A 25,691-nucleotide genomic window follows, 5' to 3' on the forward strand; every position below is an offset into this window, starting at 1 on the left:
CATTTCAACTATTTCCACTCTGAGCATGGGAAATGGGTAACAGTGCACCATAGTAGAAACCCTACTTCAGTGTATTGCGTGACTTCATGGCATTCCTATTTCATGCCTGATAAAATCAGTAGACAAAGGCAAATTGACATTACTACTAATCCCACATTGCCTCTGTAAATATTTTTGCTAAATTTCTGGTACTTCGTTGATTGTTAAAATTGGAGGGTTATTTTGTAGATAATGTTGCGAGCTTAAGCGGTAATACTCACCGAGTAAAATGTAATTTATTTTATGTGATCTGTTATTTATTTTATGTGGTATCTGTGATGTTTATGCGAGCTTTATGCATTGTTCTAGTGTTTTGGTCGTAATCGAAAAGGACTCATCTGTCAAAAGCAGTTTAAAAAAATTTGGTAACCTTTGTAAGTCATTTTTGCTGCATGAGATTCACGAGACAACATAGTTGAATAGTGAGGCCATTCTATGATTAGATCGGAAAGTGTTTCACTGGCCCCTTTAAGATCAGTTTTTTTTTAAAGAAATTGAAGGTGGCCTTTATTTTAATATGATTTCCAAAGTTTTATTTTATTTATTTTTTTTTTTTTGCCTGACTGCATGTATATGGGTGGGGCTTTGTGTAAGATAAACAGTCAGAGAAGGAACACTTCTGTGTTGCAAGCACATTTCGTTGTGGCTCAAATAGCTTGTGAGAAACAAGGATGTGAATTTATACAAAATCGCTTCATCAACCAAAACAGCTTTATTTTCATTTCGACAGTATTAGTGACAGAAGTTACTTTTACATTAGAAGAAGTCTCCATTTACGTTTATTCTGTTAACACAGATGCAACTGCAAAACCACTAGTATGTACATTGCTGTGGATGCTCTTTACATTGAGTCAATATATTAGAAGTGCTCATAGGCTGCAAAGGGAGTCCTTCTTTCTTTTTCTCAGATGCACTGGCCCCTATAGCGCATGTTGACAAATATTTTGGTACCCATGACATCAAAAAACCTGTACAGTGGAACCCCGTTCATACGTTTTTCACCGGACCGGGGAAAAAAAACGTAACAGCCGGGAAAACGCAACAGTGAGGAAAGCTCCGAAAATGAATGAAAAAAAGTGCAGCTTCAACTATAGACAATTTATTTCCACAGAGTGCGCTTAGGACCTAAAGAAAAGTCCAGAATTGTGGCTTGCCGTTTCTTTCGCTCGCTAGAAATCACCACACGTTTCTCAATAGCCTGGAAGGCCGCATTGCTGTCAGCGTCGCTGTGAGGTGCGATGTACCTGCGGAGGAGGTCCAGAGCCGCAACGGCTTTTCGAAAGCTACGATTTGGCAACTCCCCGGCATCATGCGGCTCGTGCATCGCAGTCTGCGACTTCACTCGCGACCGAGATCCCAACGATCTCGGCGATGCTCTGACACGCTGACGTCCCGACAACAACATCCACGGCGACGTAGTCGTCGTATGTGACCGCCATTTTGGCTTTTGGCGAGTTTTGGCCGGGCTTGGCTATGGAGCTGGCTGCAAGAAGCCGCACGCCAATTCGATGGCTGCCTCTCGAACTGGCGTGCGGCTTCTTGCAGCCAGTTCCATAGCCAAGCCCGGCCAAAACTCGTCAAAAGCCAAAATGGCGGTTGGAGCGCGTTGCCTACTTTAGCCCAGGCGGGTTCGGGGGGCTAAGTTGCGACGTATCATGCGGGAACGTTTTCACAGCTACGACGTAACAGCGGGGTTCCTTATACATTGGATCCTATGGAAGCTATGCCTGGACCGGATGAAAACGACGTAGCAGCCGGGAAAACGCAGCAGTGAGGAACGTAACAGCGGGGTTCTACTGTACCACTAGATGTTGTTTGTTATAAGTGTATTCAAAAAGCACACTTAGTGCGTGGCTAGATTTTTTACAGTGGCACCATTACTGTTCGGCAAATTTGTGCCATTATGGCTTCCTGTGCCAAAACTTCACAAGGCATTCGATGTTTGTTGCGAGCATGGCAAGCAGCACAAACTAATGCACTGTGTACAAATCTGCTTCCTCCTAGCCAGTCCTGTAGTAGCCTTGTAAGCTTGGAGCCTTGGTAGGGTACATGAGCACTTTCCTTGAGGCATCACCCAAGGCTGAAGTAGCATAGTCTACCGCGACCGCCATGGGGTGCTTAAACGAGCCCTTTCGCTGCCATAAGGCTAAACTTTTGGCCAAGGTTTTGCCCTTTTGGCTTCTCTGCTGTGTAGCTTCCAGACTCAAGCGGAGGCAAAAAGAGAAAAAGCTGGGTATTGGTGCAATAACTCCACTTGTAGTGGAAGGGTTTGAAGTATTTTTGCCACATGAATTTCGTGGAACGACATCCCTAAGTAGTGAAGCCATTCTATGATTAGTTAAAGATGTGTTGGGCCTCTTTAAATTAATTGATGTGAAAATAAATGGGTGCTAACTAAAATGTCTTGCATTGTTGTGTTGCTGGACCTATGGTACAAAGCATTGTGAAGCTGCTGGTATTGCGCAACTGTTATCCCTGTAATTGTGCCTAGAAATCCAAAAGCTTAAGACTTCATACATTTTTTCTCATCAGGCTGGCAAGAGAGTCTTTGGCACATATTTTCGTGTGGGGTTCTATGGTCCACGGTTTGGAGACTTGGATGGTGAGGAGTTCATCTACAAGGAACCCACTCTGACCAAACTGCCCGAAATTTCGCACAGACTAGAGGTAAATGTCGCAGTGGCCTCCATTGTGACCTTGGTGCTTTTTTATGTGCATATTTCTTGTTCAATCATCTGGTGATTTATGCCGCACTTTTTAAAAAATGGGAACAACAACAAAGAAAATGTGCAGGACAACTACTTGTTCCGTGCACTTACTTTCCTGTTGGCTTCATTTTTTTTTTTTTTGTTAGGTGCTGCACAAATCACAAGATGAATTTAATACATAGCAACTTTCTCAGTCTTCAGTCCTGATAGTGTTTCTTAATGCTTATTACACTGATTCTCAATTATTTTTCCCAGAACTTTTACTCGGAACGGTTTGGCTCCGACTATGTGGAGGTCATAAAGGATTCAAACATGGTGGATGTCTCAAGGCTTCATCCAGAAAAAGTATATATTCAGCTTCTTCTTTCATTTTTTTGCTTAGAGAAGTGGTCTGCTCATCATGTGCTGGTATTAATGATGTGTCACTGTGAACTGGGCTAACGAGCTTCTAGGATGAGCACTTGGCACTGTTGCGTCTGTTTTATTTGCCTTCATTAGTTGATACTTGTGAACTTGGTAAGATTATGGTGAATTTGTGCTTGATGCAAGGAGCATATTTTTACTTTTATGCAAAGATTACTCTGTCCTCTTTTTGTTCTTTACAGGCGTACATCCAGATAACCTATGTGGAGCCCTATTTTGACATGTATGAATTGCGAGAGCGGGTGACACACTTTGACAAGAACTACAACATCAGTAAGGGTTACTCTAGCACATTCCCGTGGCACTTCACGAAAGCTCTGGCTTTCTAACTTTATGTGCGGCCCTGTGCTCCTTGTTTGTTTTTCTGTTTTCCAGGGCGCTTCGTCTATGCCACACCTTTCACAACTGACGGTCGAGCCCATGGTGACCTCCACGAGCAGTTCAAACGGAAAACTATTGTAACCACAGCAAATTCTTTTCCATATGTAAAAACACGCATCCAGGTCATTGAGAGGACACAGGCAAGACTCTCAGCTTCTTCTTTCATGTTGTAGTATGTTGAAGCATTGCAGTATCTGAATTAAGGAAAGTTGATAAAGAAAAGTATGCATGTGCTGTTTTAATAATTACATGCAGGTGCATGCCATAGTGCGGTATTGTTAAGGATTTTACTTTCTGAGATAAAATAGGAGATAGTGCACATTGTTATTACATTTCAAATAGCATCTATTGTGGCAACTAGATTGCATTTGAAGTAGAATGTGGAACAAAACTCTTTCCTGAGTGGCCATCGTTACGTCCAATGCCTGCAGGCATTCTTGTCGCTGTATGCAGTATTGTTATGGGATAGAAGAGAACGATTACATGTTGTAGTACAAGCAAAAGGGGATGAAGACAGAGTTCTGGAAGAAGCTAGATTAGAAGCAATGGGGGATGTAACTGCCTCTTGCTCCTGTATGAAGCACTTACTGCATAGTGTATCTCACTGCTGCGTAAAGCATGAAAATTCTGGGTGCTTAGCTATTGAGTTATTTAAGTTGTCTAAGTTAACCAGGAACCCCTCACAAGATCATTGCACATAGCCTGAGCTGCGAGTTGTTTGGAGTGCAGTCTCTCACCCATGTCAAAGCTTTGTGAAGTTGGCACAGCTAACAGGAGCATTCCAAACCTACCAACAAGAAACAAACAAGCATTTGCTGCCTAAGGATCACCATTCCACCATCGCCATCAGCTTTGCTAGTCTTTTTATGTGGCAAAGGGATCTCCGAACTGGGGTCACAGTAGTTGGAAACTACCACACTGGGTGCCACTTGGCCTCTGGTCAACAACAGTGACGCAAGGCTTTGTGCACCTTCGTGTGCTGGGCTTATCAGTATCAGTGTATGAAATATATTTCCCTAGGGTTGCTGTGCAAGTGATGCCATTAGGGAGTCTTTAAGATGATGATGGCTGTATTGTCGTACAGATTGTCCTTCGGCCAATTGAAGTGGCCATTGAGGACATCCAGAAGAAGACGGCCGAGCTATCACGGGCGACACGGCAGGAGCCGGCTGACCCCAAAATCCTGCAGATGGTCCTGCAGGGTTGCATGGGCACTACTGTCAACCAGGGGCCTCTCGAGGTGGCTCTTGTCTTCCTCGCTGACTTGCTCGACCCTTCACGTGTCCCCACACCACCACAGCACAAACTAAGACTCTGCTTCCGTGACTTCAGCCGCAAGTGGGTGGCCTTTTACTTTCTCCATTCATTACTCTCAGAGTGTCCTGATCAGTAACGGTATCAGATGAAGATGGGATGATGCAAATGTTGGCCTGCTTTTCCTGAGCATCTTTTTCATGTAACATATTTTAACTTATTGACACGTGGGACAGAAAGAACATTGTGGCCACATGCGATTGATGTCACTATTTATACTAAAGTGTTTTGCTGGGTTTCATGTTACATGAACGTGCAAAGTATTGCCAAAATTAATCAGTTGAAAATGTTCAGACTCTGGAAACAACTTTGAGAGGGAGCCTCGAAGAATTTGCTTCCCCACTGAAGAAGGTGAACTTGTACCAGTATTACCTGTCATTTTCTCTGTACTGCCAGCACCTTGCTCATTTAAATATAACAGTGAACCATGACATGAAATCCTAAAGCAGGGAACTTGCCATCACCATCTGAAAATAACTGCAGCTTGAAGCAAAGCGCTGAATTTAACTTATCAGCAACATTCTGTGACATACATTATTGGTAATGCGGTAAAATTAGCGACGGGTGCACCTCGTCGTGAGAAGTGTATCATTTCTGCGGTGCAGTGGAGGGAGAGTAGATTTTCATATCTGCAGACATTATGGGGTGAAATGTCTGTTTTCTGTATCAATATTTTGCTTTATTGAGCCATTTTTGTGCTGTCTCACTGATCCTTTTTGCCATGATTGACGGTCTTTCAAACACAATAGAATTTATTGAATTCATGGTGTATTTTCTGTGCCAAAACTAGAGAGAAGTTGCAAGAATTTTGTGAGGACATTGTGAATTTTATTGATAACTCAGTGAGAACACATCTGGCCTGGGGTCTGCTAGATCACTAGGTTAAAATAAGCCTTCAATCTTTATACTGGTGTCACAGTGCCGGAATAAGTTTACTGAGTCAGTGGTTACCTCTACCATGATTTTTCTAGGAAACGGGGCATGCTGGAGTAATTATGCTTATTTGTACACTCTACATTTTAAGGTGCTTTGAGGCATTGCGTAAGAACAAGACCCTGATAGGACCTGACCAGCGGGACTACCAGAAGGAACTGGAGCGCAACTACAATCGTTTCAGTGAACGGCTGCAACCCATGATACGGAACAACAGTGCCTCTCCATTTTGGTATGCAAGATTCATTCTTTAGTCGTCACTCTCCATCACTTTCACATCTTTGTTTCATGGTAGTTTAGTCTATGCTTGTAGTGAAGTATGTGTATATATGCTAAGTACTGCAACTTTGTGATTATACCATTAGGTTCATTTCAATAATATTAGTGGCTATGTTCACTTTACACTGATGTTTTAGTTGGTGCTATTTACACTGGCGCCTTCAAATCAGAACGTAATTACTTCCTTCTTTGTTATTTTTTCTAGGTGTGTGCGGATATCAAAATTTTCTAATACAAATCGAATATGAATGCTTAGCATCTAATATCGAACTGAATATCGAATAATGATGTGCACATGCATTTATTAGTAAGTTTGGTTTATTGTAACATGTTGGAACATTGAAATTACATGGTCATTGGTTATCAGATTTAACTAGTAAGCCGCTATACAAAACGATCGGGCATTCGGTTCATGTTAGCTTTGGAAAATTGAGTAATTTCCGCTAGTTGTCTGTTATCGTCAACCTGTACCTTATTATACCGCATCAATTTCCAGTAAGCTCGGAGGCATCTGACCCTGTACCAGTTGTCACTCATCGCATTTGCTGCCAGCAGTAAGCTCAGGATCGGGGGTGGTCAGGATTTCGGGTGGAACCTGCAAAAGAGTGCACCCTCGCCGTTTGCAAACCCATGCCCCTTGCTACTGAGGCTGGCTTTCCTGCGACGCTTAGATGTCCAGTGGCTAAGCGTGTTTTACAGACGAAATTTCGAAAGAAATAGCAAAATTCAGCACAAAATCACACTTTCTTAGATTAGATAGAAATAAACACTAAGAACCATGTTTTCTCCCGCAAAGCCAGCAATATATTCGATTTGTTTCAAGTATTTGTATCCAATCGAATATTCGAAAATTTCCGAATACCTAGTTTTCAAATCAAATACGCATATTAAAGATATAATATTCAATAATATTCGAAATCTTCAAATATTTGCACGCCCCTAACTTTTTCTTCTCACATGCCCATCTTTAAATGTATATTTTTGTATTCCATGTGCACTTAAGCACGAAATATCTTTATAACTATTCCTTCTGTCTTTTTCGTTTTTGTTCAAGCTTTATGTCTGTGCATACTTTGGCAATGACTTATACATTTTTTTTCGGTGCTTATGGGGGTACACTGATGCATACAAAATTGCAGCATATTTCTCGAGTCTAGTTCTAGAAGCGTGAAATTTCTTTATAAACAGAATAATTTGGTGTTTTTCCAGGGCAAAAGGAAACTTACTGCGGCAGCCATTGCAAGAGCCCTGATGTGCCGCAGGTGATGTTGTAAACAAGTAACATATGACAGTGATGTCAGCCTAGGTTTTACTTTAGCCATTGAGAGCATTTTGCCAAAGCCATTCAGGAACCAATAGCACAGTGTTTTTTTTAATAGCTCCAAACCACGATCTATTTTCAAAGCAACTGATTGTGTGAAATTTGAGTGCTTCTCATGTGCCTACTTTGTTGAGCATGTAAGGATGTGCAGTGAGGTGTGTGCCTTGTAAAATGTTGTTTCATTTGTGCATCTATGCAGTTCAAGTTTCATTACTACCATTGCGCAGTATTTCCTGTGATCTCTTAAGTGACCAAACGAAGTCCTGTGGAATACATACGCTTTAATTTCAGTGAACATAGGTGCTCGCATAATGGTTGTTTCATTTGCACAGAGGCAGTCATGCTGAGCCGTGAGGTTTCATTTGTTTACAAGTTTACCTTAATGCTCATTTTTAGTTTATAGCAGTAATTGGTCCTTAATTTTGCATTTCACATTCTTTAGCTTTGTTTGGGACCACTGGGTGTACTACTTAAAGAAATCAACTAAGCACAAGTTCCAAGCACTGCCATAGCCAGTTTTGCATTGCTTCAGAAATACAAATGCTGTTAAAACACATCTGTATTCTGCATTGACTCCAGGTACTGTGCTTTGACTGTTTCATCTCCTGGTGCTAAGAACCGGTGAAATGGCCAAGCCATTCTCAATATATTGTGTTATACTGCCCTTCTTGACTCAAAGCAGTGGAAGCATACATGAATGGATAGTCAATGCAATTTCACTGAGAAGCACACTAAAGAGCTCAGTATTGTGTAACACGCTTTAACGTTCATGCATTTATTTCTGCTTGGGTTGAAGTTGTTTAACTTTAGCACTTAGGAGAATAATGTGTTCATATTTAACTGACTCAGGCTTTCATTTTATCTTCGGACATATTGTACAATTATAGTTCTGTTTTGAAAGTGTTAGTTTCACTGTGTTCATGAATTTTATTGCAGTGTAATAAAGAAAGTAAAAGAAAATAATGTCTTTCGTGCTCTTCACCAATGAATAAGCTGAACAACTGGCAAAAAGAGAGAGAGGACTGTTGTAACTGCTGGAAGACCTTGTTGGCTCTGTGTGGCATCTGGGCCCACAGAGTCGCATAGTACCTCTCGTATACAAGCCAAGTGCTGTTTTAGAGAGCACACTTTCATCTTGCTGATTTCGTCAGTAACTTAAAGCAACAACCATTGCACCTTTCAGTGCCGTAGGTGCACATTTCAATTGAATGTTCCAGTTCAGTGGTCATGCTGAAGATGGTGAGTTGTGCACATTGCATCACCTAATGTACAATTCGCATCAAATGTTAACAGATTGTAGGATCTGATAACACATTGAATTTCGGAGCTGCTTGTAACCATGACCAATAAGATTGTACAACACTATGTTGTTAGCTTAAACTAGTACAGGATGGAAATATGAGTACCAGGCCGCCAAAATATTCAGCTGTTTCTCTGATTGTGTGGTTTGTACACTTTTAGCACCGAATGTACTAGGAGGGGTAAGATGCAACATAAATAACATAAACACAAAAATGTCAGTCGTCGCAGCATCTGCAAAGTGTTGTCTTCAGCCATGTCACTGCTTCATTGTTTGCTTAAATTGCTATTCAGCTAAGATACTCATATATGTGCTGCGCTTACAACTAATGTGCTGGTATTTCTCATTTAAGTCGTGAAAAGTTCAGGCATTCTGTTTCTTCATTGTGCAGGAGCCATTCAGAGACAACATGCTGAAGCTTACAAAGTGACGGCGGCTCTAATTTCATAGAATGCTTTGTGATATCTGGGGGGAAAAAAATCAAAGGCCCTCTCTGCAAAAGCTGATGACAGGCTACCGCCATCACTGGAAACAAACATTGCTGCAGTGTATTGTAGCTAGGTAGGGCTGCAGTCGCATCTGCACTGTGTTTAACTATCTCCCATACCTGGCTCAATACTTAAGGCCACGGATGTATTTGAGTTCGTGGGAAGGTGGGACCGAGTGGTAAAATTAAGCAAGCAGCTAAGTGGGATGTGTGCAGAGCGTATCGAATGGCTTAGAATTAATAAATGTGGGTGCGGTGTTAAGTATTGTGCGCTGCATTAAGTATCATATCTTGTGCTCTTTAAAGATGAAGTGTGTATGTGAGAGGTCTGGCTTCTTTAGGGAGAATATGTGAAGTCTTTTCTTTTTTACTGTAACTGAATTGAAAGGTAATGCAGCATTGTTTGGGGTTCACAAAGCGCTACCAGGTTCACTAATGTGTTTGTGCGTGTGACATGAGTACAGTGAACTACAATTAAAGCATGAGTTTGTGTGTGTGATGCCAGCAGCAAGGACGATGACGATAGTAACAGTAATTGCATGATTTCTACAAATGATTGAATTCATGTGAACGAGCGGCATGGAGGATCAAGATGGGTAAGAAATGCAGAAACTAAATTCTCACTGACAGCAGCATGTAGTGTCACTTGGAGGACACAAACGGGTGACTTGACAGCGATACTGCACCACAACCTGAAGCCTGTGTCCTTTTATAGCCATTTGGATGACTGGCGTGGTCGGTTTCGTCACAAAGGCAGCAGTGTCTCCTTGGAGCATGGCTTTGTAGCCGTGACAGGCAAACAGGAAAATACCGGCATGAGTACGACTTCCAACACCTGTGGAATTTGCAGTGTATTGCTATCCATTTTCTGTAGTTCTGTACATGGCAGTGTGCGCATTTTCGAGTCTCGTGATTGCATTTGATAACACGTAAGCGTTTGACCGCCCCATACATTTTTGCACCTGTCTTACGACACTGTGCAATGTAGCAAATTTCACTGTGTATTCCACTGTTAGAAGAGAAAATATTCGCTTAAGAAACGATTGTGTGTTGACGGTTCCTGTGTTGTCATCTGTGATGACAGATTTATGACGTGGCAATTCTAAACAAAGATAAACAGTCCGCACCTTGGTTCCGCTCTGCTCCGCCCCACTACAAGTACAAACGAGCAACCACAGATTTCACAAATAATTGTTAATTTAGTGATGAATTTAGAGCCAGAAGAATGATCACAGAGTGCAGAGGACATAAAGACAGGACGAGCACTTACTTTCAACTCTTTATTTTTGCAGATAGGACAGTAGGCATAGAAAAAGTGTACGTTGTATTTCCACAACGTATGCGCACTGTGCATGGGCTCACACCTTGCTTATCACTAACAAAACTAACAAACACTTTCCAGATAATGCATTCCTAAATCAAACGAGCTTACTGATGTGTCACAATTTTTGCTATTCTTTTTGGTAGAACACTTCCAAGTTTTTGCGAGCTACTTTGTTCCTAGAATCCGTACCTATGCAACGCGGCGCTCACATCCATGCGCGCTGTTCTTATTCTTGACATTAAGTCCATATTCCCTCGCCCGATTCTGTCTTTGTGTCCTCCCTTCATTGTGATTGTGCTTTTGGAGCTAAATTCATTATTATTTGGCATGCACCAACCAACCCAGACGCACATTTCACATTTTTTCAAGCAGATTTTCTGCCTATAACAACCTTTACTCCGTGGCGAGCTGGACCGCTCTTCTGAGAGATTTACAAGACGGCAGTCGCACATATAAAAGCAACGCACCAGATCGGCACAGGGAAATTTCGGGAGGCTGCAACGCCACATCCCCTTGGGCAGACGACGACCAGTGGTGTGATGCGGATTTGAGTCGCTTGATAGTTTTCTTCTTGTTTTTTCCGCAATGTTGACATATCCAGAGAGGCACTTGTTCCAACTACCGCTCCCAAACTGGGCCAACCACAAACATGACAATGTGTTTTATTAAGTGACAGAGCTAAGACAATGCGTAACAAATAAGTTATAACGTGCGGGCGAAACAAGCGCCCCCTGGCGAGGCTTGCGAACGGCAGCGAGCAGACATCTGGAGGAGGCCACTGGGTGGCGGGCCGCACAGCAGCCCGGCGAGCACGAAGTTTTCTAGAGTGCCACTGCAGGGTTCACCTGCAAAGGAGGCATGAAGCGTACGTGAGCAGGTCATTTAGAAAGGGGGCATTTTTCATATATAATTGTCTCCCTAATCTGTGTAAACATTTACCTGTCATCGATTATTTACAGCGGAGCTGTATAATTGTGTACATTTCATCTTGTCCTCCAAGTTTCTGAACTGACACATTGGTTACATTATTTGCACACAAATTTGTGCAAAAAAATTTGGCAAGAACCATCAGAACATGATTGTCTAAGCGATGGCTTCCTGGTGTAAACATATCAAGATGTCCATAGGTACCACAGAAACAACATACAGCAGAACTTTGTTGCGATCAAGAAAAATGTTCACTATATTGGTAAGTTCGTTAAGCCATAGTTCACCGTTCTACGTTTCTGTAATCACGATACAATTTTTTCAAGCACATTATAGTCTATTCTCGTTCAGAAGATCCCAAGTTTTCCGTTAACCTAAACACAGATTTCTAACGTATAGATGCTGCCATGTTTCTCTAATAGGGAAGCATGACGACCACACTAATAAGAATTCAAGGCGGCCAGTGCGTGCACCAGTTGTAGTTACTGAAATGGTGTACTGAAACCATGGTGTGTGCGATCATTATTTACTCTGTTGCCAACAGGATAAGTCATTTTTTCATTCATATATATATTTTTTGGCACAACCATTCACATCGTTTCGGAGGTAGTAATGAAATGTAATATTTTGCTTTTCTGTATCCATTCACTGTAGCCGTCTTCACTATGTCGGTAACACCGACGAATATGATACTCTATAATGTGAAATATGAGCGCAGTTTAAGTGTTTTGAGTTAGCATGTATCGAGGCAAAGAATTTGAGTGGTAGGGTCCTCTTGGCGGTGGCGCTGAGCCTCTGCTCGGGCAGCTCGCGCACACTACAATGGCGCCATCTTGTAGCGGGTCGCCGTCGTGAAGCACGTCTCGTGCGACACTGCGCTTTCCTCCTCACCTTTTCGCCGTATTCATGCTTCGTTCCGACGCTCAACGCAGGAACGGGCGCCTAAAAGCTGCGCTCTAATATAAACATGGACACTTACGGAAGTGTAATCGGGACCGGCGTTTCTCGTCGCTAGAGCTGTTAGTTCTTAATACAGATGTTCCACCTCGGGCGTGGCCTTCCCTTCTCTCTAGCACACGCGCCTCCTCGCTTACGTGGAGCGTGACTTCAACAGTTGCGTTGACCAATCCAGGTGCTGTTATGCGCCAGGCTGTTTTCCACCGCCTGTTCTTTGTTTCCTCTTCGATAGAAACTGAGACAGGTCCTCCCGAGGTGTGGAAGAAGACATGCCAGGGTGTCTACCAACTGGGAATTCTTAGGGATTTTGAGTAGTCTGGAAAAACTCAGGGAATTTGTGTTTCTATCAGGGAAAATGAGCTGTAATTGAAAGGGTCGAAAGTCGAGTTAATGCTGGCTCGACTAACAGACGGGAATCTTAATGAATCGTGTTTGACGCCCTATCGTCGGCTGGAGGAGTTGCCAGTGTACAGTCAACGACCGACTTTCCGGATTCCCGATAATTTGGACGGCTTCACGGCACCACATGCCCTGTGAGTCAATGTATCAGAACGTCTGAAATTTCGGACGTAAGAACTCTTCACCGTCCGATTTTCCGGAGGTTTTGTCGGCAACGCTAGGCCTAGCTGCTTCGACGTTCGCTAGGAAGCTTCTTGCCGTTGGATGCTGTGTTTCTTATTGAAAGAATTCGCTGCTGTCAGCAATGACACGGACTCCGCCTTTGTGGTCCTCGCGATTGGCTTAGAAGCTTGGAAAGCACGGTGCGTTGCATAATGCTGGTTCTGGAAAGTCAGCTTCGCCTCCGTACACAAATGTTACTTGGTGAAGCAAACGCAAAAGTATTGCAGTGAAGCATAAGCGTGGGAAGGGGCTGTTGCCATGGGACACAGTATGTATTCCTTAATTACACACGCGTGCATCCGGTATTTCCTGTCACAGTACGAGCACCGATATGCCTAATATGTGTACCGGCAGGCCTACAAAGCGTTTTCTAATGTGCCCATGGCGGTTTGAGCCCTTAAGGGCAGTAAATGACATGCATTTATTTTTTCCAACTGGCCGATTTTTATAACGTTTTCGCGGCCCCTAGAGGTTTGAAAAATGGGACGTGTACTGTGCAACTGACCAAGAAGATGCTTCAAGTATTCTGTGGGGCGAACGAGTGGCGGAAGGACGACATGAACAAAAAGGACCTACGCATTGAGGAATGAACGGGAAAGGAAGCGTGCTGCCGCCGTTTTGAAGGCGCTTGAGCTCAAAAAACAAAGTGTTGGCTGATGCCGAAATGCAGGTGTCCCTTATCCAAACCAAAATAACCTCTTTAGAGCAGTGAAACACAACACTGAGGCGTCGTGCGTGGGCTGAGAGTATGTCAGGACAGCTGAGGTTGACTTACGAGCTGTTGAGAGAGAATCTCGATTGTGACAACGTTTGGGCCTCATACCACTGAGCTTGCTATCAGTTGATAGAAATAGCTCATATTCGAAAATATTTGCTTCTGTATGCATTTCCTTTTTATTCGTATTTGAGAATGTCCGACTCGATTTGCAATTTTTTTTCGAAGATATTTTATTTGCTGTGCATTTTACTAACCCCTCCCTTCTATTCTTTTTTTGAATAACAATATGGTGTTTATGGTATTCAAGAATAGGCCATTCCTTAGTATTCAAATTGGACTAAGTCGTTTTTTTTTAATTTTTCGTTTGCTTACTAGAGAGTGACAGCATCGGGCGATATGGTTTCAGCCCGTCTTGACATAAGACACAGTTCTGCATCACTGAGGGAATTTTGCAAAGGTACTCAGGAAATTTGGAAATGTCAACTTGGTAGACACCCTGCATGCACGTACTAAAATTCCCTGGTCTATCTCCCACCGCTCACTCGCACGCGCACCATGTGCGGCTTCCTAGCAGCACGCCCGCAGCTCTGCTCATTCAGCTACGCCGCGACCCGTTCTCCCCTCGAGACGGCATCACATGTGATGGATGCGATTATAGATGCGATTGAGCTCTGAGCTCCCCCTATATAGCTCCACTATAGAGCAATTCGTGCACGTTCGTCCACGGGTCACGGAGTAAAAGTGAATCGGTAAACATTCGAATAAACGTTCAAGGTCGATCGACGGGTGACGTCTGGTAACGCGGAGTGCAATGTTTCATCGTTGCACTAGTTCAAGACATGGTGAACAAACAGCGCAAACACGTCCCGGGACGACTACTAAAAGTCTCAGCACACAATATCTTGTACAAACTGCACAAACAATCTTGTCCGCACCTGTACAACAGCGGACGTCTTGTGGACGTCACGAGAAGCCGGGCAGTAGCCGTGGTGACGAAGCGGCGATCGTTCGAGGCAGTGATGTGGCGCCTTCTGCCGGCGGTGGCGCGCACTTCCTGAGACGTGTTGGACGGGGCGGCGGGCAGCGGCCGTCGGGGACTAGCGAGAATAAAGATGATGGCGCCAGTGGCTCCACGCACACCACCAGGCGGCTCTGCAGGACGCCGCGCACGCAGGCACCCCATGGTTCCGTGTGCCACCTGCGGGGTATTTCGATCTTGCAGTGCATGCTACAACGACGTTAGCGGTTTTATGCCTTGCGTAAGCGTAACCCGCAGCGCTGGGAAAGCTACGCCATTGGCGCGGTCGTTGAGCATATGTCGCTCTGCGTGTTCCGTCGTCGAAACACGCCATAGGCCATTCTGAAACCTTACGCGGCTGTAATATGGCGATTGTTTCGTTTTGCAGTCCTGTTCCTTTCGAGGTTTCATAAGCGGCATCATAGCGTGAAAAGTTAGCCTTTTCTACGGTTAGCTTAATTTTCACGACGCTTTTGTTCGAGCTAGGTTACCACGACTTCGACAGAGCGTTCCAGTCAGAGAAAGACAAGATGGCGACCGTCCTAGCTTATATTCATCACAGCCTGTTCCGGTCTCATAGTTGCCCACAACAGTGCGCGCGAGTGCGTTACTACACCCCCCTCACCCCTTCTTTTTTTTTTTTTAGCAATTTCTAGTTCTGTGTTTTATTTCCTCAACTCCCGGCAAATTATAATAAAAACCAATCTCCCCTCGAAAACGCCTGAAATGCTTCGAACAGAAAATAATGGTGTATCTCATAATAGATTACGTATGGAAGCGAGTTCATTTTGAGCCATGTATGTAACTTACACACGTCGTCATAACGGCTGCTGCTTGCGTATTTAACTGGTGGGTGTATTCCCAGCTGGGGAGGCCGAATTCGGGAGCGGAATGCAAAAGCGCACGTGTACCCACCCTGGCGGTCAAAATACGGAGAGCTCCATTATATGGCGCCTAGTCTCTCACACAGTCTAGGTGTTGCCTCAAGACGCTGAACCCCGCCAGCAAACTCCACCATGCCTTGCTTATTGCAAGCCATTTCTGTTCGATATTACGCTTCTCACGCGCGCCTTGTCTTGAGGTGTGCTTAGTGTTTATCGCGCCTATGCGGATGGGATCAGAGCGCATTGAACTATACGGAACATCGAAGGCAGCATATATGTGTGAATCGTAGTCGAGAAAAGAGGCTGTGATTCAACTAACCTTCCTGTGCAGGGCTCCGTATTGCAAGCGAGCGGGCCCGTCTTGAGCGCGGGTCTTCGACCCTGGTCGCAGCGGCTGTCATTCGGGTGCGTTCTCGACGCGCCGCACTGGACCGTCACGTTGTGTGTGCCTGCACAACGAAACGATGCGCACTGCGCCGTTACGAAGTAGTTCGGTTCGGGCGCGTGTTGATACTCCCGCGAATGAAAGTATGCTCCCCAGAATTACATTTGCGGGAGAATGTTTCCAATACACAGCAAAAAGATTTCAGGTTTCTCCCCGTTACACCTTAATTCCCTCATGGTTTCATTGGCTGTAATGACTGTCTGGTAATTATATATTAGCACGGGCCATCTATATGCGCACAACCGAAGATTTAAGGAGGAATATTTAAACGTGAAGTTTATTACTTCGCGACGATAAACCAAGAGAGAGACAAACCTTCATTGAAGTTTTAGGAGATTGTCAGAGACAGTAAGTCCTGGGACTCGGTTGCTGCGTTCGCCACAATAACAGGTTTCGCGGGTGCATAAACTGCAACTTATAAAAGGTTTGGTCAGGACAGAATAAACTCGTGTTATTATAAGCAGTACCTAAAACTCTTATTGCGGTTACGTCATTAAATAATATATTAAAATAGTGGACTGCACAGAGACATGCATATATGATGTGCTGCCTGCTCCAGATGCTGTTTACACCTGCTGTGTAGTTACACCTGCTGTGTAGTTTACACAATTTTGATATCCGTTCCATTGCGTACAGCTACAATGAGGACGAATTACTCGCATGAGTACTCGAAACATCCTGCTTGCTTGAATTTCACAGTTTGGTGAGCTCCAGCCGTTTCAATCACTGCAACGCATTCATTCTCTTCACCAAACGATAAAATCGGCCACTCTTCTGACCCTGACTACACGCATGCTTTTGGGGAATTTTCGTTAGCCTTTTGATAATGCACCTGACATAGGCAGCTTCGAAAAGTGAGCCACCTGCATCGTGCACTCGTACCTCCGCCACAGGGCAGCGAGCAGTCGGACATGTGCACGTTCCACCAGTGCGAAACCTCCGCGGTCTGATTCGTGTCCGAAAGCGTTAGCGCCGCCTGGCGCTCGGCGCTCCACCGGACGTCGCCTTCCTCGACGGCTGCATTCGTCGCCTTGTTTCCTAGCGCGGGCGCGTGGCGCTTGATCCTGCGCCGTCGACGCTTCCTTTGCAGGGCACGAGGCGTCACACTCTCTGCGTGGTTAACAAGAGACGCTGATACGTCGCCGCACATATCTGACTAAAGAACATCGAAGAAGCGCAGAAAAAAGAAAAACGCGCACTATATAGTCCGTCACTCGCTGTTCCCGTGTTTCGATCTGTTTTGTCGTCTTGGACACAGGAATCCGTGTCAAATAAGAAGGTATCGTGACTTGGCACTGCTTGAATCACGCGCACGGAGATGCACTCGAGTGCGCACTATAGTGTCTGCTAATGATTCAGCGGTGGAACAGCTGCGCCATCCTGCGCCAAAACGGCATTTTAGCGGAAAATTGCGCCGAGCCTGCGCCAATGCATATGTAAGAGCGAAACCCTCCTTCCTTCGATGCTTCGCAGCTAGCAGAACAAATCAAAGCCAACAGCACTCTATCATCACCATAGAAGGAAGCAGGGCCCCGTCCATAGAGTTTCTCACTCTGTGGTCCGGTCGGACTCGTCCGGCTCGTCATTCGCGCATTTTTCTCTGACGGATGTACAATGCAGTGACGCTGTACCGTCTTGCTGGCGCTTTATTTCACTGTTCATCGAACCCGCCCCCGTGGTACCGCGGAGTTTTCCCGAAGGAGGAGGTCACATTTTAGGATCAAAAGAAAGCTTTTTTCATGTTTATGTGTGATAGCAGGGCTTTGTAATATAGCCGCTGCGATAAGAATCGCACGTGGTGCATAGTTAAGAATGGTATTAGCAAATGAGGTCGAATGTGGTACACCGCGAGAGCCGACACTTCGAAGGGTGCCACCGTGTCGGTTGGCGCAAAACTGTTGCGTTGAGCTTGGGTCGCTGCGCTATTTCGGTGAAATAGCGTCGCCGACGCAAGCACAGAACCCTATTTGCGTATCGCGCATGCGAAGTGGCGCTCACATTTTTTCTTCTTTTTTGCGGTCCCTATTCGAAAACTTACTAATTTGCATGGCATGACATTAGTATATATTGCATGATGTCATGTTCAGTGCAGGCCCGCCTACTCGATCGCTCTTGCGGTGAGCCTTTGCCCGCAAGACGTGACTGTCGCACTGTGTTCCATCCTGGGTTAATAAACACGGCTTCATTGACGATCTGTCTGTGGTACTTTCTTCGTGCCGTATCGACAAACCTGGCTGTAGCGTTCTTTGTGCGTCGCGGTGTGGAGGAGCATCGCTTCCTTTAGTGACAGCGCTTGCAGGGTAAGCCTCGCGCAAACCTATCTCCGCAACATATCGACTATATCAGTTAAACTTTGCATGGTATACGTTAAGTGCGCGTGCGTTGGACCCTGTGCCAAAAGTTAATTAAATTATGTGGTTTTACGTGCCAAAACCACTTTCTGATTATGAGGCACGCCGTAGTGGAGGACTCCGGAAATTTCGGCCGCCTGGGGTTCTTTAACGTGCACCTAAATCTAAGCACACGGGTGTTTTCGCATTTCGCCCCCATCGAAGTGCGGCCGCCGTGGCCGGGATTCGATCCCGCGACCTCGTGCTCAGCAGCCCTATGTGCCAAAAATGCTTGCTACTGCGCCAAATTGGCTTTTCGTCTGCACCAGGACCTGCACCGAAATGTGAAATGGCTGTTCCACCATGCTAATGTTCCCTGAATGACTAAAAAAAGACCTGTTCTGACTGAGCTGGTGCGGTGTCCTTTGTAGGTCACTTTCTGCGACGCTTTCACATGACGTCGCCATGCCTTGCTAAAGCGACGTCCACACATTCTGTCCCCGGGCTGAGTCAATCAAACCGCACTGAGAATGATACCCCGAAAGGTGATCGAACGAGAAAGAGGCTTTAGGCAGATCGCTGGGTCCGTGCAGCGGCTGATAGAAATCAACGCTCTCACCTTCATCGAGGGGCGTTCCTTCTTCGGTAAATTTCTGGGGCGAAGAGATAAAGAAGCGGAAAATCAGGTCACGTTGATGAGGGGGCACCGCGGGAACGGTATCCATTTGCATGCGTACTGCTATGTGCGTGCACATATTGAGCATATACACGTGTATACCTGGCATCGTCCAGAGACGCAGAAGGCCCTTCCCTGTCCACCGCTGCAGTCGGTGCCGAAAGGAAAGCGTCCTTCCTCGAACACGTCCATCTGGTAGTGAGTGTCCTTCCACACACGGTCCTGGCATGCCACCACACACGACACGTGCGGGTTGCCTGCAACCACGGGTCCGGATGCGCACCACTTTAGTATCGGTGTATGGGCGTCGCCATTTCGTGCGCTTTCTTTCGGGGACAGCCGACCTCTCTGGCAGAACAGCCCACTTATAGTGAGCAGTTTGTTTGTTGATTGTTCTCGTACCAATCCTACGCGTGATACATGCCAAACTGCTTCCATCTTGCGCCGAATATACATATACCATGTGTTTCTTACCCGTTTGCAGCGGCAGCTGCCTTCCTCGTCCGCTGAGTAGGCTGGAGTATTTCCGCCGGTACTTCTCGCACACCTTGGTCGCGTACTGGTCTGCTGTCACCATACCCCGACACTGCACGGATTAGGGCACAAAAGGCACGGATTAGATCTTCGCATAACACAGCCCAATTTTAACACATGTACGTTTTAACCGGCCTCTTCAATTCTCCGACACAATGGCATTAGTATAGCTGCGAACCTCGGTCGCGATTCGCAAGGCCATTAGTACGTAAAAACGGTTCGTAACAACGAGAAGCGGCCTGTTGTGGCCTCAAGCGAGGTAGTACAGAGAAGATGCTAGTCAACGAGATTAACATGACGGAATTTACGAATAGTTTTCTGTAACTGGCTTCTGAAACGGTCCAGCCTCACTGAACATGTCTCGACTTCAGCATCTGCGGCGTTTTGAGCGCCCACTAGCGAACATCGTTGCCTTGGTAACCTGATCTGGTAACCTGAGCTAAGGGTGCTTCGAGGCCTGCTCCTGGCTATTTAATCTTTTTTAACCTTTTTTGCAGTGGAACTCAGCCTTTTGGGACGCTTTCCAGCTCGCGCCCTAGATGTAGCACTTTTTTGACTACAATCAACGGTAACTGCTAACGCCGAATTCATGACCTCCTAGATCACTATATAGTGATCTCGGAGGTCGTGCCATACCGCGTCGCCAAGCGCTATGGTGCCAATAATCTTGCAGAAATATACCGCAGTGTTCTGCACGCATTTAAGCGCGTGATCGCGTCAGCGCTCGCTATGAGACTCACCTTCCGTGTTGAGTCACAGAGCTTGTAGGTCTCCTTCTTTCCAGTGCACCGCGATCTGCAACAAGGCAGTAAAAACAACGTCAAGGCAGCGTCGACCAGCATCGCTGTAAAATACTTATCTACAGCGAAGTGGCGTAAGTGTGTAAATCACTCCCTGTATTGTCACTTTTCAGTTTTTATTTTCTGCCCGTAGCATGCTTCGGTATGTGTTTCTTTTTTGCGAATTTTTCTGTTCAACGTCTCAAGCATTTTGCGAAATTACTCGTGATTTCCTCATTGACGTTGGCTCATTTCGGCTTCGGCATATAATTTTCATTAATTTCCGCGGCGTTTTCCCATTCTTGTTCCCGTTGTCCTTGTCAATAGGCACCTTTGCATTGTTGTTCGTGCTAATATTTTGTTTGCTATGTCTAAGCCTACTGCAAAATTAATTAGGGCTCCGCCAACCACGAGAAACTTAGTGGGCATTAACATTATTATTGGACTAGCTCCAACGGGCCGACTCGGTAGCCATACCGCGAGAGACCTGACGTCAGAGGTGCTATTCCGGACAATGTCAGGTTCCGCCACATTGGCGTTTTGAGCCAATCAAAGAGTGCGTAGCTGCCTTGTTAGCCGATCAGAGCTGACAAGGGGTGCTGCTCTGGACACTGTCTAGTTCCGTCATGATGGCGTTCTGAGCCAATCGGTGAGGGCGTGGCACCCCTGTTGGCCAATCGGCGCTGACAAGATGGCGGAATTCTTCAGCGTTCAAAATAGCACCCCTGGACTGACGCATGGAGAGCTGCTGCGCACGAGATAATGCCCGAATGGCGTCTGCTCACATGGCGTTGCACTCTCGAGCGACGAGCTGGAAGCCCGAGCCGGCAGCGAGGCAGGAGTGTCGGCACTCGCTGACCGCGTGCCATGGTCCCCAGCCGGAGGGTACAACACCGCGAGGGCTGGCCGACGCGGAGGCTGCCATCAGGGGCGACTGGCGGACGGGACACGTGGCCTCGGCCGAGTCGTTCTCCGTGCTGCGGCCGTAGCAGTCGAACGCCTGCGAACACAAGCCGTTCACCCGTGACACAAGGATCGCGTCACTGCGCATGCGCACAACGGGCTCCGTCATATCATATTTAGATGCGATGACGTTTTCTGCGTGAATAACTGTGCGAACCTCGTGTCTTCAACGTTTCCGCGAGGTGTCATTGTTTCCGCAAGGTTTTCTCGAGAGATGAAAATCTAATATGGCTTAATGCGTTGACGCGTCCTGGGTTGGTATAACGTACGGATTCCTTTCGTTCGATTCTATTCCTAATCATCCATCGTTCACGGCCGGTCGATCTCATTCGAGCGCCGCTCGGACCTCTGAGACGAAGCCCGAGAAGGAATAAAATTGTAATATAACTGTTACATTGCCGGCCCTGGTTTCCATTCGACGCTATTGCATCGAGTGCCCCGTAGGGCGACAGTCATGGAGTTCTCTACTTGCTTGCTTCCGTGCTTATATTTGGAGACGAAAAATAAAGTCGCAGTTTGGCCGCGAAGCATTGATAGCGATAGCAAAGTAGTACACAATCACCCGATGTAAGGTTCATAGGTTTATCGGCCGCATAAATTGCAGTAAACATCTGCTTACTAATAAATTAGGAAGCATGGTGTGACTCGCGCACAGGCAGGCTTGAACATGTATCACTCGATGACCGCGAGCACTTGCTGTCACAATGATGGCGTGATGAGCGCCGGCCTCGGGGAGCGAATGCTTCCGTGAGATTGCGCGAACTCCAACACTAAGCACACTCGGGAAGACCGCGCACATATAAAGACCATCTATCTCGGCTCGCCATACCATTAATCCGCCGCAGGTTACTTCCAAGGTAGGCTGTGTTGACAGCTATGCGCATCCGCGGGCCGGCTAAAGGAGGGGCCGCGTGTCGCTCACCTGAACTCCCCCCCCACCCACCCACCCAAGCGCACGCTTGATCACGTGACCTCCATCCAACATTGGGCGCGCTGAAGGACGGCGCGCATCGGGCCACCATCCTTCTCGGTTCACACACGCTTTTCCTCGCATTCACAACGCGCGGGGCGCGAACTTCATCTACATCACTTTTCCTTCCCAAACAACGAGAATCTTTCTTAACTTATCAAATTTGGACTTTATACGGAACCTCACAATGACGACGACGGCGGAAATTCGACTTGAGTGTCCATATTATTGCTGTCGCAGTGGAAAGAGATAGAGAGAGACGATATCCTTAACTGTGGTCGACTCGGAATCGAGGCGGACGACGCATCCGGTGCCTGTGTGCCGTAATGGGGACAGTTCCAAGCGAAGCTCATTCCGGTGATCGTAAAAAAGAGATTTATACAAGTTGTGCGGTCTAACCACAGATCTATTCGACTGATCCAGTACGTCAAGTATATACCTGGCACTCCCCGTCGACGCAGTAGCGGTTGGTGTTCCTGGCCTGCCTCCTCTGGCTCAGGCTCCAGCAGGGCGTGCCGTCGGGGATGCGCCAGCCGTGGGTCATGTAGCCGCCTCCGCGCTTGCGGCACCACACGTAGCACGAGTGCGTGTCTGCGAGTGAGCGCATGCAATGCACGACCGTAGTGATCATATTCAGTTGGGCGCACAAGAAGGGAGGACTCTAAATCATATGCGCCTCCTGGGTAAAAGCGTACGAGCTACCCTATATATAGCTTTCCATTCCGATCAACGGACAATAACTGCAACTGGTAGAGCATCGCCTCCGAGATCGGTAAAAGTGCAGAAGAAGGAATAGTGGTCAAGGTTACAAACGCAACCGTAGAGCAAACGCTAGAAGCTCGTGCCCTCCCCCCCCCCTTTCATTTTTGTCTTTTTCTGAAATGAGTATAAAAGATAGAGATTTATAATTTAGTCACCTTATAACTGTGACGTCGACTCCTTGTCACATATTAGCAATAAAAGAAATTCTGTGGGATACGAAGAAACGTCACAGGTCCGCACACAGCCCTTGGCACACTGGAAGATACAGAGACTAGAGGCTAGGACAAGTTGCAGCACACATTATATTGAGTCCCGACATGTACGCATATACCGAGTCCCGAAAAGACACAAACGGCGGAAGTGGGTCACGCTTACCTAACCCTGCCCAGTGCACTTGTTGTTTGCACACGTTGCGGACCTGGCATAGCTGAAAATGGTCCTACTCGCAACAGGCGGGCACGCAGGAGGAACGCAACATTGTTGGCAAAACGCAAGATGAATCCCACTCTCCAAGTTTCTGTTCATCGCATCTCGCGCTTCCCTTCTCAGTACATCCGACACATTCATGCGAGGTCGCAAACACGTGATTCTGAAGAGCGAAAAGAACGTGCACTCACAGTCTCTGCTGGGGAACTGTGTGCCATACGGTTCGATGCTCTTGTCCCGTGCCGATGCCTGGCGGCAGATGCTCAGCACGAACTCGTCCAGCAAGCGTTGGTTCTTCGACGTCGTGCACAGCTGTTTGAATCGGCGCATAAACAGTCAGTTAGTCCAAACAGTCAAATCTGCGGTATAGTCAGTGCTCCGTCAGTGATGACCGAGAAAGCATGTTGACGCCCTGATGAGTTCATCCTTTATGTAAAACTCTATCAAAAATAGCTTTTAGAAATTAAGGCACGCAGGATGACACACATACGCAGAGAAGGACAGGCAAGACGACCGTTTGTATGTTGTGTCGTCTTTGTATGTGTATTATTTTCTGCCCCTCCACTAGTAATTGTGTTTAACCGACTGGCTCGACAAGAAATACTCCCTGAAATCCATGGTGACACGGCCGCCCCGCCACATATCCGGAATCCCGGATAAGTTAGGATCCCTCCATTCGATATCTTAGGATGTCGAATGGAGGTCACCATCATGGAAACAGCACAACGCCCTCATTTCTGCATCACCTACCACAGGCATCCCAGCCTGACGCCCCATTTCCCTGTCCTTCTCCGGGCATGGTTGAATAAACCAAAACGGAAGTATCTCCTAAAAACATAATACAGACGTTTTTCAAATTAAAAAAATTAAATTATGGGGTTTTACGTGCCAAAACCACGATCTGATGATGAGGCACGCCGTAGATGGGGGATTAATTTTGACCACCGTGGGGTTCTTTAACGTGCACCTAAATCCAAGTACACGGGCGATTTCGTATTTCGCCTCCGTCTAAATGCAGCTGCCGTGGACGTTTTTCAAACAGGCTCGTCGCATGCGAAGAAAACAGTCGAAACAGCCACCTTTCCCGTGCGTCTTCTGACGAAACGGATGGTTTTGACGAACATGCATTTTGCGATTGAGTACACGTTTTTAAATCTTATACTCCATTACTTTCCGCACATATGCACGGCCGCAGGCAGTAGGAGTCGGATAAACGTTATATAAGGGAAATTTAACTTTATTTCGCCAACCATATTTACAGCCGTGAGCAAAATTATACGGACCATGGGGTCTCCGAAAAAAAAAAAAACGACTTTCTTCGTAATTAACACGCGTAAACGGAAACTGAGCAGTGGACTAGAAAATTGGTAATGCCAAGTTTAGACTGCAGTCTTTAATTTCAAGTTTCATTCACGGACAGAGGAGAAAATGAGTTTTATCGTGTAATCCCTGGTCCGTATACTTTGCTCGCGGGTGTACAAAACTCGTCACGCAGGGATGGGTCCCCATACGACGACTTGACTAGGCCTAACTGCCAGATTTATACTCTATATAACGATCATATTAATCTCCGCCACCGTTAGGAATTCGCGCCATTACGAACGATATGATATTGTACACTTAGCCACTTATCCGACGCTACGGCGGAAGATTGACGGGAACGTCGACTTGTATGTCTCGCAACGCATTTACCGCGTCGATTGCAACTGATGTCCCGTCGAAGCCGGTGACGCCAAGCTTCGGGGGTGTTCTCGGCCCGTTCGCACCTTCTCGTTTCGCCTTCGTAACGTGCTCTTACATAGCGATAACGGCCCTATAGGTGGACCTTACTTAGCGCTAAATGCGCGCGCCGCCGTGTACAGATTGGGAAATGACTTGCGCTTGAGAACGAGCGGTGACAGTCGGCCAGTGCTGACGTCGCGAAGTCTGGCGGCGTTCGCGTGAGAAGTGGTTCATCGAATTGTCCCACCTCGTTGTGTGCAGCAGGAAAAAAAAAAAAGCAAACGCGCGACAGGTTATGTATTTGGTGATCCGAAAGCATTGCACGAGGGCCCACGGACTCCGTGCACGCGCGGCTGTTGCTCAGGGTATATAGAGCTTATTGTTAGTCCTAATTTTAACGATACTCTCATGCGTTGCACCATGGAGCTTGAATATGCTTGAATCGGCAGG

General features: G+C 46.3%; 2 protein-coding genes across 3 annotated transcripts in view; one reads left to right on the forward strand and one right to left on the reverse strand.

The window, feature by feature from the left end:
* Zir (dedicator of cytokinesis) overlaps window positions 1-8,361 on the forward strand; it is a 70,666-nt gene extending 62,305 nt beyond the window's left edge. For both annotated transcript variants that reach the window (XM_075671799.1, XM_075671800.1), the window contains 7 exons: window positions 2,572-2,706; window positions 3,003-3,092; window positions 3,353-3,443; window positions 3,546-3,691; window positions 4,636-4,889; window positions 5,890-6,030; window positions 7,287-8,361. In XM_075671799.1, coding sequence (XP_075527914.1) covers window positions 2,572-2,706; window positions 3,003-3,092; window positions 3,353-3,443; window positions 3,546-3,691; window positions 4,636-4,889; window positions 5,890-6,030; window positions 7,287-7,329 — 900 coding nt within the window. In that variant the 3' untranslated portion in view covers window positions 7,330-8,361. The remainder of the gene's footprint in view (window positions 1-2,571; window positions 2,707-3,002; window positions 3,093-3,352; window positions 3,444-3,545; window positions 3,692-4,635; window positions 4,890-5,889; window positions 6,031-7,286) is intronic.
* A 2,794-nt stretch (window positions 8,362-11,155) lies between these two features.
* LOC142560037 (A disintegrin and metalloproteinase with thrombospondin motifs 18-like) overlaps window positions 11,156-25,691 on the reverse strand; it is a 149,918-nt gene continuing 135,382 nt past the window's right edge. Inside the window, exons 15-25 of the mRNA XM_075671801.1 lie at window positions 23,711-23,831; window positions 22,771-22,922; window positions 21,184-21,398; window positions 20,360-20,414; window positions 19,560-19,671; window positions 19,188-19,342; window positions 19,029-19,062; window positions 16,962-17,189; window positions 15,954-16,083; window positions 14,668-14,930; window positions 11,156-11,354 (exon numbers count right to left, since the gene is read on the reverse strand). Coding sequence (XP_075527916.1) covers window positions 14,696-14,930; window positions 15,954-16,083; window positions 16,962-17,189; window positions 19,029-19,062; window positions 19,188-19,342; window positions 19,560-19,671; window positions 20,360-20,414; window positions 21,184-21,398; window positions 22,771-22,922; window positions 23,711-23,831 — 1,437 coding nt within the window. The 3' untranslated portion in view covers window positions 11,156-11,354; window positions 14,668-14,695. The remainder of the gene's footprint in view (window positions 11,355-14,667; window positions 14,931-15,953; window positions 16,084-16,961; window positions 17,190-19,028; window positions 19,063-19,187; window positions 19,343-19,559; window positions 19,672-20,359; window positions 20,415-21,183; window positions 21,399-22,770; window positions 22,923-23,710; window positions 23,832-25,691) is intronic.

This window comes from Dermacentor variabilis, chromosome 10 (genome assembly GCF_050947875.1).
Source record: "Dermacentor variabilis isolate Ectoservices chromosome 10, ASM5094787v1, whole genome shotgun sequence".
In the NCBI taxonomy this organism is placed as follows: Eukaryota; Metazoa; Arthropoda; class Arachnida; order Ixodida; family Ixodidae; genus Dermacentor; species Dermacentor variabilis.